Source organism: Alternaria atra, assembly GCF_907166805.1.
Source record: "Alternaria atra isolate CS162 genome assembly, contig: 22, whole genome shotgun sequence".
Taxonomy (NCBI): Eukaryota; Fungi; Ascomycota; class Dothideomycetes; order Pleosporales; family Pleosporaceae; genus Alternaria; species Alternaria atra.
Genome location: NW_025091320.1, coordinates 2444286 through 2457754, shown reverse-complemented (window position 1 = coordinate 2457754; position 13469 = coordinate 2444286). Strand labels below are relative to the sequence as shown.

Genomic DNA, 13469 nt, shown 5'->3' with positions numbered 1-13469 from the left:
GCTACAAAAAAAGATTTACAAGGTAAAACTCCATCCAGCCTATCCTGTAAGCCTGACAACATGCGGGTATATATAAGATTCCAAAGAAAAAGAAAAAAATACTCTTCAACACCAAACACGCTTTTTCCCAAATCAAAAAAAAACATACAGGGAGAGGTGGGAACGTTGTACAGAAAAGGTCATCAAACATAGCCAGCTTCTTCCCCCCACCTAGCCCCTCAAGCTACCTTTCCTGTATTTGTCGTCTTTCAGAGGCACAGGTGGTCGTTCGTCGGCGTAGGACTGGGATGGCATGACAGAGTCCTTTCGCTCATGCCTTGGGTCGTAGGTCGCACTCGATAATATTGGCTCTGGAGTGTAGGTCGCGCTCGACAGCATCGGCTCTGGTGTGTACGTTGCGCTTGATAGTGTTGGCTCGGGAGTCGGCTCGGGGGAGTAGGTGGTCGCTGGCAGTAGCGTGTTATATGTGGTAGCAGGTAGTGTATACATGAATTCGTCAATGGCGTCATCAATGTCGTCGAGAAGGTTTTGTTGCTCCGATTGTGACGTCTCGGAAGTCGACTTGCGATCAAAAGGGTGCTTTGGATCGAAAGGGAAAGTGAAGGAGATGGGTCGCTCTTCAGGGGTATATGAGATTCTTGGCGCGTGCTGCTCTGGCGCGCTCCAATCTTGTGGGGGTGCCGGAGTTGTTGGGCTGAGTGGTAGCAGAGAGATCATGCGCTCAGAGTTTATGCGCTCGAGGTGCTGGTCCGACGAGCTGCCAGGATACAAGGATACCGATCGCTCACGTCGTTGTGAGAACCCGCCGTCGTATGTCGTAGCTGGTAGCAGAAAAGAGCCTGCCTCGGGGGCGGAGGATGAGACGTCCTTCTCTTCGCGTACAAACGTAAAAGATGTCGGTCGATCTTTTTGGTTGAAGGGGCTATCGTTGGGGTCGTTGAGTGTCGAAGAAGAGGAAAAGCCAGGAGACAGCACTGGGTCGCTTTGACTTCTCGAATGCGACACAAAGCGAGGCGAAGGAACCTGAAGATATTTCGGAGAAGGCTGGTAGTCGTAGTCGGGTGGTGGTGCGATGAAGATGTCTCCGTGCCCCATTCGCTCCCCTGGAGCGACGTTTCGGAGTGCTTGTAGTCTTTCGTTCGCAAAGTTCGACTCCAGGATGTGCGCTCTCTCGACCAGCTTGTCAACAAGCTTTCCATGCGAGTCTTTGAAAGTCCTCTTAACAAAGCTTAGTAGAAGTGATGAACACGTCATCTTGACATCTTCCCGAATATACAGTCCATGTCTTGGTGTCTTGAGGCCAGGTTCAGCTGGGGGCTTTGGTTCGCCAGGCAGTCTTCCTCCTACAGTCCACTTCCCTTGGATGTCCAGACCGAGTGGCGCGTATACGTGTGTTGAAAGACCTTCGGCTGTGTCGTTGAAGCAAGCGTGGTATGATACAGAACCTGTTGCCAGGCCGCCAGGTAGATATGAGACCTTGTCTAGACGGTGTTAGCACTCCATCTTGAAGTTGTAAAAGCAGAGTAATCACCTTTGATGGTATACCACGTAGACCAGTACTCGTCGGTTGGCGCATAGCTAGGTGGCCTGCACTTGAATCGTTCCACGACTAATGGGTTCAGGTCTATCATGGCCAGATGATCGCGGTACATGTCCAGCACACTCTTCCTTGTGATGCCAGCCGGCAACGGCGTTATGGTAGTGAAGACAGCGGTCCTCGGCATGTTTGCTTCCTCCCGTGATGTAAATCGATCTTGTCTAGATTGATGTTTCAAGAAATCGCCTGTGGATGCGATCAATGTTTACGCGGGCGTGAAGCTGGAGAAGTGGAAAGAAGAATGTTTGGACAGCAAAGCAGCGAGAGAAGATGTACTTGTTTCGCAGGCCATAAGAGGATATTCCAGCCATGTGTGCTGACACGCATCGCACACGTATCAGGCGTGCGCTCGAGCGTAGCTTCAAAAAGCCCCTGCATCCAGATTCGCGGAAGGTTTGGGAACGACAGCACCCCGCCAAGCACCCCGCCAACAAGTCGAGGACGGCATCATTACCGTTTTGATCATGCCATTGGAATTATCTTCCCTGCTATAGCTGCTATATTCAGTCGGATGGCTTCTGGCCGCTTTGTTTCTATGCGGGTCCACGGAAGACATGGTAAGCTCATACTGGCATCGTCGTGGAAAACGCGTTGCCGAGAATCGAGAAACGCGAGTAGAACGCTGTCAGATGGTGTCAGCCGACATTCTTCTGCATGTGTTCTGTGACGAACATTAGTGGCGTGGTGTTGCAAGTGTCAGGACCCTGGAGCAGATCCGCCGCAGGTACGTTCGACGCTAGCGTTTACGCTATGATGAATGAAGCAGTGGCGATGAACTATCGAAGGGTCAACATCCACATAATTCTTCATCAACACGACCATCAGCTACTACGCATGGCATTTCACGGGGTCGTAATATCGACACCAGATACTGGCTGCATAGCTGATAGAAAAGGCTATCATTGCAATTTGCGCCGAACATTGCGGCCGAAGTCTGCCGTTCCAGGCAGTTTGCGTCTCTGTTGTGTTTCAGTATGGCTTCATCAGGCATACAACGCATCTTATCAGGCACTGAGAAAATCTCTTCCTCGGCAGCACTGCTACATACCAAGCGTTTCGAAACAAGCCTAGAATTTACAATTGTTCACGCGAGTCGGCAGTCGACATCCTCCTCCTTATAATCCAGGCATCGCATTCATTCCTGACAAATATTCGGTTAATGAGAACTGCCTGAATACCTGGGAGGCAGCTGTAAATTACATGATGGCTGCCGAAACGGCTGCCGAAATCCCCTTGTCTTGTCATCGGCATGTATCTTCCTGCCTGTCTCCACATGAACAAGGGAGATCAAGAAGCCAACTGAAAGCAGGTCTGACTGTTTCTCCCATGAGCATGATCCGAGGGTCATCGTTCAGTAGCTCTGCTATTGTCGGAATAAGCATCTAGAGAGACAAGTACACACATCACATCTCAAGGTCCTTCTAAGCTTTGCTGTCGGTCTTTTTCGAGAGTGCCTAGGTATCTATTCATGTGGCTCGTCGCAGCAGATCACTACATAATCCTCGATCCAGCACGCAACCTGATAGTCAAAAAAAGTTACATTACGACTAAACCATTGCTCAAAGCAAAGCAGGATATCCAAAAACACCACGTACCGCAATCATGCCTGATGATCGCAAATCAATTCATGTACACATCAGCTCAAACCCTCCCCATCGCATCTCTATACTCCCTGATGCATATCCACCTCCTTACTCTCCTTCACCTTCTTCCCAAAACTCATACCCATACCACCACTCCTCCCCTTAACAACACCAATAACCCCAAACACGAAAGTTACCGCCCAGGCAAGCCACGAAAGCGCACTTATCGCTGTACTCGCGCGGGCTACATCGCAAACCTAGCCACCCTTCATGTCAGCAACACGACTCTCCATGGATACAACTCCTTCGCAAAAACAACGCAGCCGAAAAAAGAGTAGTGGTAGTAGTAGGGATAAGAAAGAGAGAGAGTGTGTGGGGAGAAACTCACCATACCAAAGCAAATCCTTCCACTCAAAAACACAGCAAGAGCCACAAACCCACTAAACCAAAACAACATTGTCAAACCCTCCAAGCCCACCAACGCCCACTTTACACTAGCCTTGTCTGCCAGGTTGCTGAACCGGGGCAGAGAAAGGGACAGCAAAGGGATGAGGGAGAGGAGAGACCAGGCGGGTGCGAAAATGAGGTAGTTTATTTCCGAGGGAGAGGATTGCCGCCAGTGGGTTGACCACCATGATGATACTGGTTGGTTGTTAGAAGGGGTAAGAGGGGGGGGAAGGGGAGGAAGGGGAAAGACATACCATAAGCCATCAATCCAAGAACGACGATGGAGAGAACGGTTTGTACTGCGCGTACGGGGAGGACCCAGTTGATCGCCATTCTTCTATTGTGCTATTGCTGTTTTTCCCTTTCGACAATTGAATGTTCTCACTTCTTTTTCCTTCTGAGACTTTGTCGACTCTCTTGGATAGGAAGTGGTGTATGTATGTGTCGTAGTAGCGAATGTATCGTGTCGTCTAGCAACCAGAATTCCCGTTCTGTGATCCTCGTATCGTGTCGTGCGTGGGTCCCTGTCCAAAGAGAAAAAGAAAAAGGTATGCACGACAACCAGGTCTTCAATTCGTGAAAAGCGCGTAATCAAAAGAGCGTCAAGAAAGGCAAGTATCAAGGGCAGCAGGGAAGAAAACTGAGGACACGAGGAGAAAAAGAAGGAAGAAAAGTAGGGAAACCAGGAAACAGAATCAGATTGAGTATCAGCTTTTCTCTTACAACGCCAGGCATCTAATCTATTTCCATCTCGAGAGGGAGCCTCAGTAATCTGCTGCTCCTGCTGCTGATTGCTTGCTTGCTCCATCTGCTCGCCCAAACGAACATGCAAATTCCCATCTTTGACACCTACCCTGCCGCACAATGCAATGGGGCAATACAGCAACGAACGGAACTACCACCTCCCAGCCCTGGACCCAGAGAAGTCGGATAGTCGAGATAACTTGAACTTTATGCGGCACAACGACACAAGGCTGTGACTGGTTCGAGACGTTGTTTCAGGTTGCCACTTTGCCGAAAAGGGAGAGGATTAAAAGTGGACGGGGCGGGAGACCTGCGACGTTTTATGCGTGCGACAACCCGGTCCTCATCATCGCGGAGATCATTTGGCTCGGCTCGGCTTGTCTCATCGCGTTCTTTCACTGTGTGGTCCTGTAATACCCGATTAGGAATGCGTATTTTCGCGCGTGTAGATGGCTACAACCGCTCGGACACGCCCATCATGAGACTGAACTGAATATCCATCCTTAGCCTAAGCTCAATACTGCTAACCTGTTCAATTCCTTTCTCCAAGGCGGTGTGTAACGGTTCATCTGTTGTTTATCAAGCTGTTGTTCGCGTCATGATAGCCGTGGCAAGCACAAATGCAAGAAACGAAATTCAGCACCAATATATTACTCCATTAACCCTCCCTACATCCATCCACCATCGCAGTTGCGATGATATCGTACACGCACATTCTCCCTAACTATGAGCCCCGTTCCCGACACCTCATATAAGAGTCGTCAGTCCCATACGAACTCATCCATGCCAGATCATTATACATATCATAGCGGGGAAGAGACCATGAGCAGCCCCACCAGTCATCCCCAAACCTAGCGCTTCGTCCCAAAACGTCCGTCAGACCAGTCGTCGTGAGCATTTCAGCATTCACTATCCTGCTCCAGTAGACGTTTAACGAGTGGCTCGCTGAAAGGTAAAGAGAGTGAGTGTGAGAATCAGAAGAGGAATCTATGTGTACATTGAAAGAAACGAATAACGAAAAAAACGCAGGATAGAAGCAAAAAAAGGTAATATGTTAAAAGTGTTGTTGGAAAGGACGTATGCCTACCGCATTACATGCGTACTCCATGTGTAACCAGTGAACACCGACGCGGGATACAAGTGCAGTGAAGACTTGCAAAGAGGTCAGGGGATCAGAGGACAGTTGAGGTAGCAAGTAAGCGGACACGCAGCCCATGAGCAACAAACCATGTCAAGGCATTCTCAGCACATGACAATCTCGTTACTACTAGAAAAGGTTGGCAGCCAGGTCGCCAGAATCTTCAACCGCGAGGGCTGAAGGGTGCGGCGGCACGAGTCATCTCGTTGCACTTGTTGACCAGCTGAGAGATGGCACGAAGGAGCGGGCTACCAGGTGTGCTCTCGTTGAGTTGAATGTATGCAGCTGTCAAGCGCTGAATGACGACGTCCATGATCTTGGGAATGATATCGCGAATTTCGGCGTCCTGTCGAAGATGATTAGTTAAAGTAAGATGGTTGAAGGGCGGTATACTTACGTTAGGGTTGACACTCGTGAAGACAGCGTTGAGCCAGACAAGGCGCTCTGTCAGGTTGCGTCCCAGGGACTCAGACACGACGGCACCAGTCGATAGAGCTAGCAACGGGCTCACCTGGCGAAGGTAGGCGGGGTCGCAGCGGACAAAGACAGCATCAAAGAGTGCGGCACTGCGAGGTGATTGCAGCCACTGCATGGTGCCCTGCTCGTAGTTGCCTTCTGACATAAGGCGAGTAATGGATTCAATCTCAAGCTCCTCTTGTGACTTTTGCTTTGGAGGGGAGCGCGTAACAACAGGCGAAGCTTCTCCTCCACGTTGAGGACCTGGAGCTTGGCGAGCTTCGAGTAGCTTCGCGACCTGAGATTGAAGTTCGGTCTGGGTGGCGGCCATGGTCTGAATAGTCTCCAAGCATGTATGCACGGTGTCAGTCAGCGCGGCAATCTTGGCAGCGTCTTCACGGCGTTGAGCATGAGCTTGTCGAAGCTCCGAACCAATCTGACGCTCGATGATGTTTGTCAAATTAGACATGGCCGGGTTGACGACTGTGGCAACGGAGGCAGCGATCATAGGCTCGAAGTTGCTAGCAATCTTCTTCGCGACCTGATCGGAGAGTGACTGGAACAACTGCGGTTGCTTAAATGCCCGGGAGACTGCGTCTGGAACCTCCTTTGACAATTGCTGTGTCAAAACGGATTTGAGGTTGGTGCTCAGACCCTGTTCGAGGGTAGTAGTAGTCTTTGCCAGTACCTCAGGGAGTACAACGTTGCGGATGTTATCATCAACCATCTTCCCAATTACACCTTCGACATTCTCGTTGAGCGTGCTAGAGACCATGCGTAGGACGGCCTGCTGGTTGGCGGCGTTTGTTGCGTTCAAAACGCGCTTGTCTTCGTCAAAGCGTTTGTACATGACATCTAATTCGCGAGAGAAGCCCTTGGTGATCTCAGCCTGTACAAGGTCCTCAAGCTTCTTGGCATCGAACTCTGCTGAGTGTGCAGGGGCGGGGGCGGCGCTCGGTTGCTGGAAGTGCTTGTTGATGAGTTGCTTAGCCCACTCAGGCGCTTCGGTCGTGTCAACGGGCTTGGACTTGGCGGCATCCTGTACAACAGGCGCCTCAGGTGGTGCCGGGGACTTGGACTGCGGTGTTGCCTGAGCAGCTTGCGCGTATGACGGAGGCATAGCTGGAGGCGCACGGGTAGAAGTGGAAGCCACAGCCGATGGTGCTGCCGAGACCTGGGAAGCAGTCTCTGTGGCGGCCGAGCGCTTCTTCTTCTTCTTTTCAGACTTCTCGCCGCCGTTGATGATAGCTGCACGAGCCGCGTCTTGCTTGCTCTCAACCTTTGCCAGGGTAGATGCACGCATAGCAGCCTCGGGGTTGATGGACTGCTTGGATACGTTGCTGCTCTCCCTCTTCAAAGGCTCCCGAGCAGCAGATCGATCAGAGACCGACTTAGGCGCAGGAGTGTCGCCAGCAGTAGAGGACTCGTCGGTGACAGGCTGAGGTGGCTTGAGCTGCGAAATGGTAATCACACCCTCCTCTTCGGCTTCCTTGGGGTGAATAGGCTCGCCCTCCTTCTTCCAGCCGAGGTCGCTTCGTCGAATGCGCAAAACGCAGACACCCTTGGAGTGCATAACGTACAGCTCAAAAAGAGCAGCATTGTCAGGGTCATCGACATCAGAAGGTCCAGCGGGTTCGTTGAGCATGTGCAGGCTCCTAATCTGTCCCTTGGAAGCGAAAGAGTACTCCGTGATACTAGTCATGATCGCAGTAGCGTTGACTGGAGGCAGAGGGTTCTGGCCTCTGTCACCCTTGTTTGCCAAGCGGGATATGTAGGCAGCTTGGCTCAGGGCAGGAAGGTTGTATCTCGGGCAGGAGACGTGGACGAAGAAGATCGAGTTCCTAGTAGGGTGGGCGACAGCCATGATACCGGTGCGGGGGTGGAAAGAGACGCTGCAAATGGCATCCGACTCGTTCTCGTGAGGTAGGTGAATCTCCTGAACGGCCTTGTTGAGGCCAAGATCCCACAGCTGGAAGGCGTGATTCTGCTTCATACCAACCATGACATAGCGCAACGCAATACCCTTAGTATATGGCTTGTCTTTGTCAAAGAAGAATACTGAAGTGGGCCATGACTTGGCGTTGGGTGTGGTGGTGTGGAACTCCAGCAGGGTCTCGGAGACCTCGACCTGGCGGGGTGGGCTGCGAGGGTTGCCAAGGTCTGGCTCAGTGAGGGCACGGATGTCCCAGAAACGCATGCGGCCGGCCTTGTCGAGTGACACGATGATGGTATCGTCCTCGCTGAAGGTGAAGTCCTTGCCAGCCTTGCCAGTGAGGATCTTGAGAGAGCGCTCCTTGAGGTACTTCTCAGTATGGCAGATGCGGCTCTTGCTGCGAGCATACTCAGCGGCAACCTTGGGGAAGACGATGTGGATGGACTTGCCCCTGCCGACAGCAAAGAACTCTGGGTGACGCGAAGATGGCTTCGCGCGAGTCTTGAGCTGGCCTCCAGATGTGTTATCATCTTGAGATGGCGATGGGGGAAGCATCAGACCCTGAGAGTCGAGGTTCTCACCGAACTGATCCTCACGAGCAGGGTCGAGAGAAGTCCAGAAAACAGTGCCGTTGACGCCAATTCCGAGGATGCTCTCGAGAGGTTGCTGGGAGTCGTCTGCTGAAGTGCAGAGGGCGATGTTGAAGATGCGCTCTTGGTGGTTCTCGAAGACCTGGCGGTAGTGCCCGTTCTCCTGGCGGATAATACGGAAACCACCCTTCTTGACAAGAGCGTATACGATGAAGTTCTTGCTTGCTGAAACTAGGGACCGGTCGATCTGGTCGAAGTCCTTCTTCAAGCGAGCAATGTCCATGAAAAGCTCGTTGGCGAAGTAGAGACGGCGGGGCGGCATCTGGTTAACCTGAATAGAGGCAAAGGCACGCATGGGGAACCTGTAGACTATTACCGTCTGGTCCTCACCCTTTGCGAGGCTCTCCTCAGCTTCAGCGGTCTCCCAGTCTTCGGCGACATTGTCTTGGGCAATCTCGGTCGCGACTTCCTTCAAGGCAGCTGCAATGGGCTTGGGCATGCTGGCCTCAATCTCCTTAGCTGTGCTTGGATCGGCAAATTCGTCCTTGATTTCGTTTGCAATCTCAGTCATAGTCTCCTGGACTTGTGCAACCTCCTCGGGTTTGGGGAGAGCAGAGGCCTCGGCTTCAGCAAGCGCATCCTCGATCTGCTGACCAACCTGCTCGCCCAAGTCGCTCACGGCCTCGGCCACAGTTTCGTGTGTATGGGCAGGAGCGTCGTCGTGGGGGGCGGAGGCTTCGACTGCGTTCTTCTTGAGGATCTCCATCTTGGGGGCAGGAGGCTTGGAGCCTTGCTGGATCGGGGTGCGGTGGCGAGGGCTGGCAGCTTCGAGCTGATCGAAGGGGTTGACGTAAGTGAATTTGGGAGCGAGCGAAGCCGCGTCAGGCTGGAAGCGCAACGAGGGCTCCCTGCCGTCGGAGCCAAAGACCCTCATGGGCGAGGCAGCGGCAGAGGCTCCTGGAGTATGTGCAGTGGGGTCGGAGGATACGTGCTCTAGCTCAGCGTCTGCGAGATCCTGCGCCAGGTCGTCCACAACCGTTTCAGGCTTGTGGGACGCGGCTGGCGGAGAACGCACAGTGGAGGCGGCTCGAGATGAGCGGGTGCTAGACTGGGCTGGCTTCGGGTGGTTCAGCAGGCGCAGAAGGAGATCCTGCGGGTTCTGCTGGGGCGACGACTGTGCTGGGGCGGGAGCGCCTTGAGACGGCGTCCTGGTACCCATGACGCTTGCCAAGTTCAGATCAGGCGCCTGCGATTGCTGCGAGACGCGTCTGGCCTGTCCACCGCCGCCCTGCGAGTTGAAGCGGAGGAGGTTGAGTAGGTTTGTAGACTGCTGTTGCGGCGTCTGCTGTGATACCTGCTCAGGCGCGGGCGTGTTCGCCATGGATGAGTTGGGCGACATGATGGCAGACTGATGATGCGGCTGCGGGCCACCTGGTTGTGGAGAGAAGAGAGGCGAGGAGACGGAGGGCTGTTGATAACCGGGTTGTTGTTGTTGTTGCTGCTGCTGGTTGTTGCCAGATGCGCCACCGTTGAGGCGGGCAAACAGCTCTTGCAGGTCCGCCATGGTGAGGGAGATTAGGGCAGATCTGCGTGGCGGTTAGTAAAAGTGAGTAGACGCGAATTCACCGCTGCAGTTGATGGCACGGTGACGACATGGGCGACGGACTTTACTCAGGACCCAAAATTCGAGTGCGCGGCCGAAGCGCGGATGGTGAAAGCGCGAAGCTGTAGTGGTGGAACAGTAGATGGGATGAAGAGAAGGGCTGACGAGCAGACTGGAAATGAGAGCGACGGGCTGCGATGATGCGCAGATGTCAATTGACGATGACAGAGGAAGGGCGACAGCTCGACGTGATATCGAGTTGGCGCCGGGAACAAGCTAGGCTAGCGCATTTGCCAGTGGAGAAGCGCTGTCACTCACCACATCATGACTTGATCCACCGAGCCACGTCTATCACCGAGATACGAAGCAGCCCGTTTATTTCTATCGTTTTCACTTCTGGCTCTAACACGCCCTGCATTTGTTCAAACATTTTCTTTTCTCAGGCAAGGCAACATCAAGACCTTGTACTCAACTTTGGTAATATAGCAACACGGCATACACCTTCAGACATCATTGTGGCTGCGATACAACTCTAAGAAGAAGAAACCAAAGCCTCATTCAAAGCAAACCATTATAGAATTAAAGAACCGAAGAACCCCCTTCCCATCTACCTACAGTCACCAAAGCCCGACTGACATCCCAAAGCCTTCATGCAGTACAACAAACTAGATCCACAAATTCCCGATCGACTGCAGCAGTTTCCAAACGCAGAGCCCTTGCAAGTCGACTTCCGGTCCGCACCACACCTGCGATCTGTGCTAACCTTGAGCTTCGCTGGCGAAGAAGTGGCTGCTGGGGTAGATGAGGTACGTGTGCTAGTAGTGGAAGCGCGGATGCTGGTACTGGTGCTGGTGGTGACCGGGCGGGTGGACGTGGTGAGACTGCGTGCTGTTGACGATGTCGCAATAGTAGTTGGTGCAGCACTAGATGCAGGTGGTGCAGCGCTGGGAGACGACGAACCAGACCCGGGGCATTTACCAAACAGCGGGTTGCAGCCCGTTCCACAGTGATCAGCACTGGTACCGCACCATCCATACTGGGAGCAGCATTCACCCTCCGAGAAACCAGTGCATGTGAAGCCCTTCGCCGCACCGCATGACCCATCTGTTGACATAACAAGGCCGCTGGGCGCAGAGGTAGGAGCTGAAGCGGATGAAGATGCTTGGGTCGATGCTGGCTGAGATGCGGCAACGGAGCCAGATGATGAAGCACCGGTACCTGAAGAAACAGAGGCAGAGTTGCCGCACTTGCCGAAACCAGCCTGGCAGCCAGTTCCGCAGTGGCCTTCTGTGTTGCCGCAGTAACCGTATTGGGAGCAGCATTCGCCTTGGGCAAAGCCTGGGGAGATGTTAGTCGAACCATTACTTTCATAAGGACTTAGGAGTTCGTACCGAGACACGTGAACCCAGATGTGGCTCCGCAAGTGCTGTCCTGGGAAACAGCCGTAGGGGTGGCAGTAGACCCACTGGAAGTAGCACTACGGGTGGCAGATGTGGATGTTGCTACAGGTGGTGTGGGGACAGAGGACGGTACACGGCCGGTAGAAGCATCTCGGTACCAATTGGCTTCTGGCTCGCCTAGGCACTCGCCCAATGTGACTAGCTTGTATCCCTTTGCCTGCATCGTCTGGATCATATAACCTGTCAGGTTCTGTGCAGTCTGCTGATGAATATCGTGGGCGATAGCCTGGAAAGCGTCCAATTCAGGATTGCTGGGGTCGATGGCTGCCTTGACCCTGTTTTTGGCATTTTGGACCGTGTCTGGGGTGATGTTGTTGTAGTCATCAGTATCAAGATCGAAGTACGAGACGATATATCCCAGATCCGCAAGATCCTGCTGACATCCTGATGCAGCCGAGCAAGACGAGTATGGTGGACGCATGTATGTTGGAAATTTGCCCATGATGTTGGCGAATGCCATCTAAGAGTCTCGAATTAGTACTTCTCTCATGTATGCTTCATACTGGACAACCGTACCTCGTTCCTGACCATCTGGTCGTATCGTTGCTCCTTCGTAATGGCGCTGAGATCTTGATGGGACCATGTGTGACTCGCAACTTGATGTCCTTCGGCGATCATACGCCTAATTGTAGCAGCCCATGGCTTGCTCGCATCGTCGATCGCGCCTTTGTTAATGTTGATACCGGTAATGAAGAAAGTGGCCTTTGCCTCGGCGGCTTTGAACTGATCCAACACGCCTTCAGTGTAAATGTAAGGTCCATCATCGTATGTGATGGCGATTGTGTTTGGCTCAGTGCAGTCGTAGATACCCTCTCCACCGTAGGGTTGGCCGCCGATCTTAGGACGAGCAATGTTGCGGGTGCTGCCTCCAGTTGGGACTTTGTTGGCGTCGCAACCTGGACCATACTCAAACTGGCAGTCGGGTGCTTGGCAGTAGTCACCTACAGTTGAAGTTGTAGGATCAGCATCTATCTCACAAAGATCCAAGACGCGAAGTACTTACCTCCTTGACCACAGTAACCCTCTACAGAGCAGCAATAGCCCTCAGCGCAACTAGCACGGCCGTTATTCGGCCCGCATCGACCATCGGCGCCGCCCTGACGTGCTGCCAAACGGTGCTCGGGTCCTGCAACATGCGCCGCATGTCCACCAAGAATGTTCCTAGCCCTAAGTTTCCCGATGTCTCTCGGTCCCAAGCCAACGATCTTCGGTACGGGGAAGTCGCTGTGAGCAGCCACGAGAGGTGCGATCAGACCCGCAGCATATAGTCCGGTGAAGCGCATAATGACGATTAGGATATGAAACCACCCAAAATATGCCCAAGATTCCTAATATTCGAAGTAATAAACGAGTGTGTGTGTGAAACGAGTGTATGATCAAAAAGATCGACCAATATTAAGTCTGATAAAGGTAAAGACGACACTGCAAACGAGTGGACAGACGCCTTTTGATCGCGCAAAGTAGGAAAAGATGGACCAAGAAGCAATGATAGGATGTGGGTGCTAACACATATAAGAGGCGACGACTACCGCATGCCCAGACATTGACAATAATGACTTTCGACGCCCATTAAGCGTGTAGCGTATCTTGGCTCTGAACGTGTAAGCCGCCGCGTGTATCAGGTTTGGTCGAGGCTGACACTGAGACTGAGATACAGGAGGTAGCCGGCTAGCGTAGAGTTAACAATACAAGTCATCCATGGAGATTACAGAGTAAAGTGTGAAGTGGTTCAGCAATGTGACGTGTTTGATGGAGTCTGCAGAGGGTATCGAACGTACAAGAGTTTGTAAGCTTTTTCATCTCTTTGATCTAATGATACTTCAGCTCACAACTCGTCTATGGCTCGATATCGCGAAGAAACATCTTGTCTTCGGTGGCTTATGGCGGTCATAAGCCAAGACATGCCCCTGGAGTGTTG

At 52.6% G+C, this 13469-nt stretch overlaps 2 protein-coding genes across 2 annotated transcripts; both read right to left on the bottom strand.

The window, feature by feature from the left end:
- Positions 1-210: 210 nt before the first annotated feature.
- On the bottom strand, positions 211-1724 carry ALTATR162_LOCUS3564 (uncharacterized protein; the record flags this gene model as incomplete). The annotated part of the gene is made up of 2 exons (XM_043311172.1): positions 211-1481; positions 1532-1724. The coding sequence occupies 2 exons, from the start codon at positions 1722-1724 to the stop codon at positions 211-213; spliced, it is 1464 nt and encodes a 487-aa protein (XP_043167107.1).
- A 3948-nt stretch (positions 1725-5672) lies between these two features.
- On the bottom strand, positions 5673-12834 carry ALTATR162_LOCUS3563 (uncharacterized protein; the record flags this gene model as incomplete). Its single annotated transcript, XM_043311171.1, has 6 exons — positions 5673-5855; positions 5907-10074; positions 10799-11429; positions 11483-12011; positions 12068-12492; positions 12555-12834. The coding sequence occupies 6 exons, from the start codon at positions 12832-12834 to the stop codon at positions 5673-5675; spliced, it is 6216 nt and encodes a 2071-aa protein (XP_043167106.1).
- Positions 12835-13469: the final 635 nt, after the last annotated feature.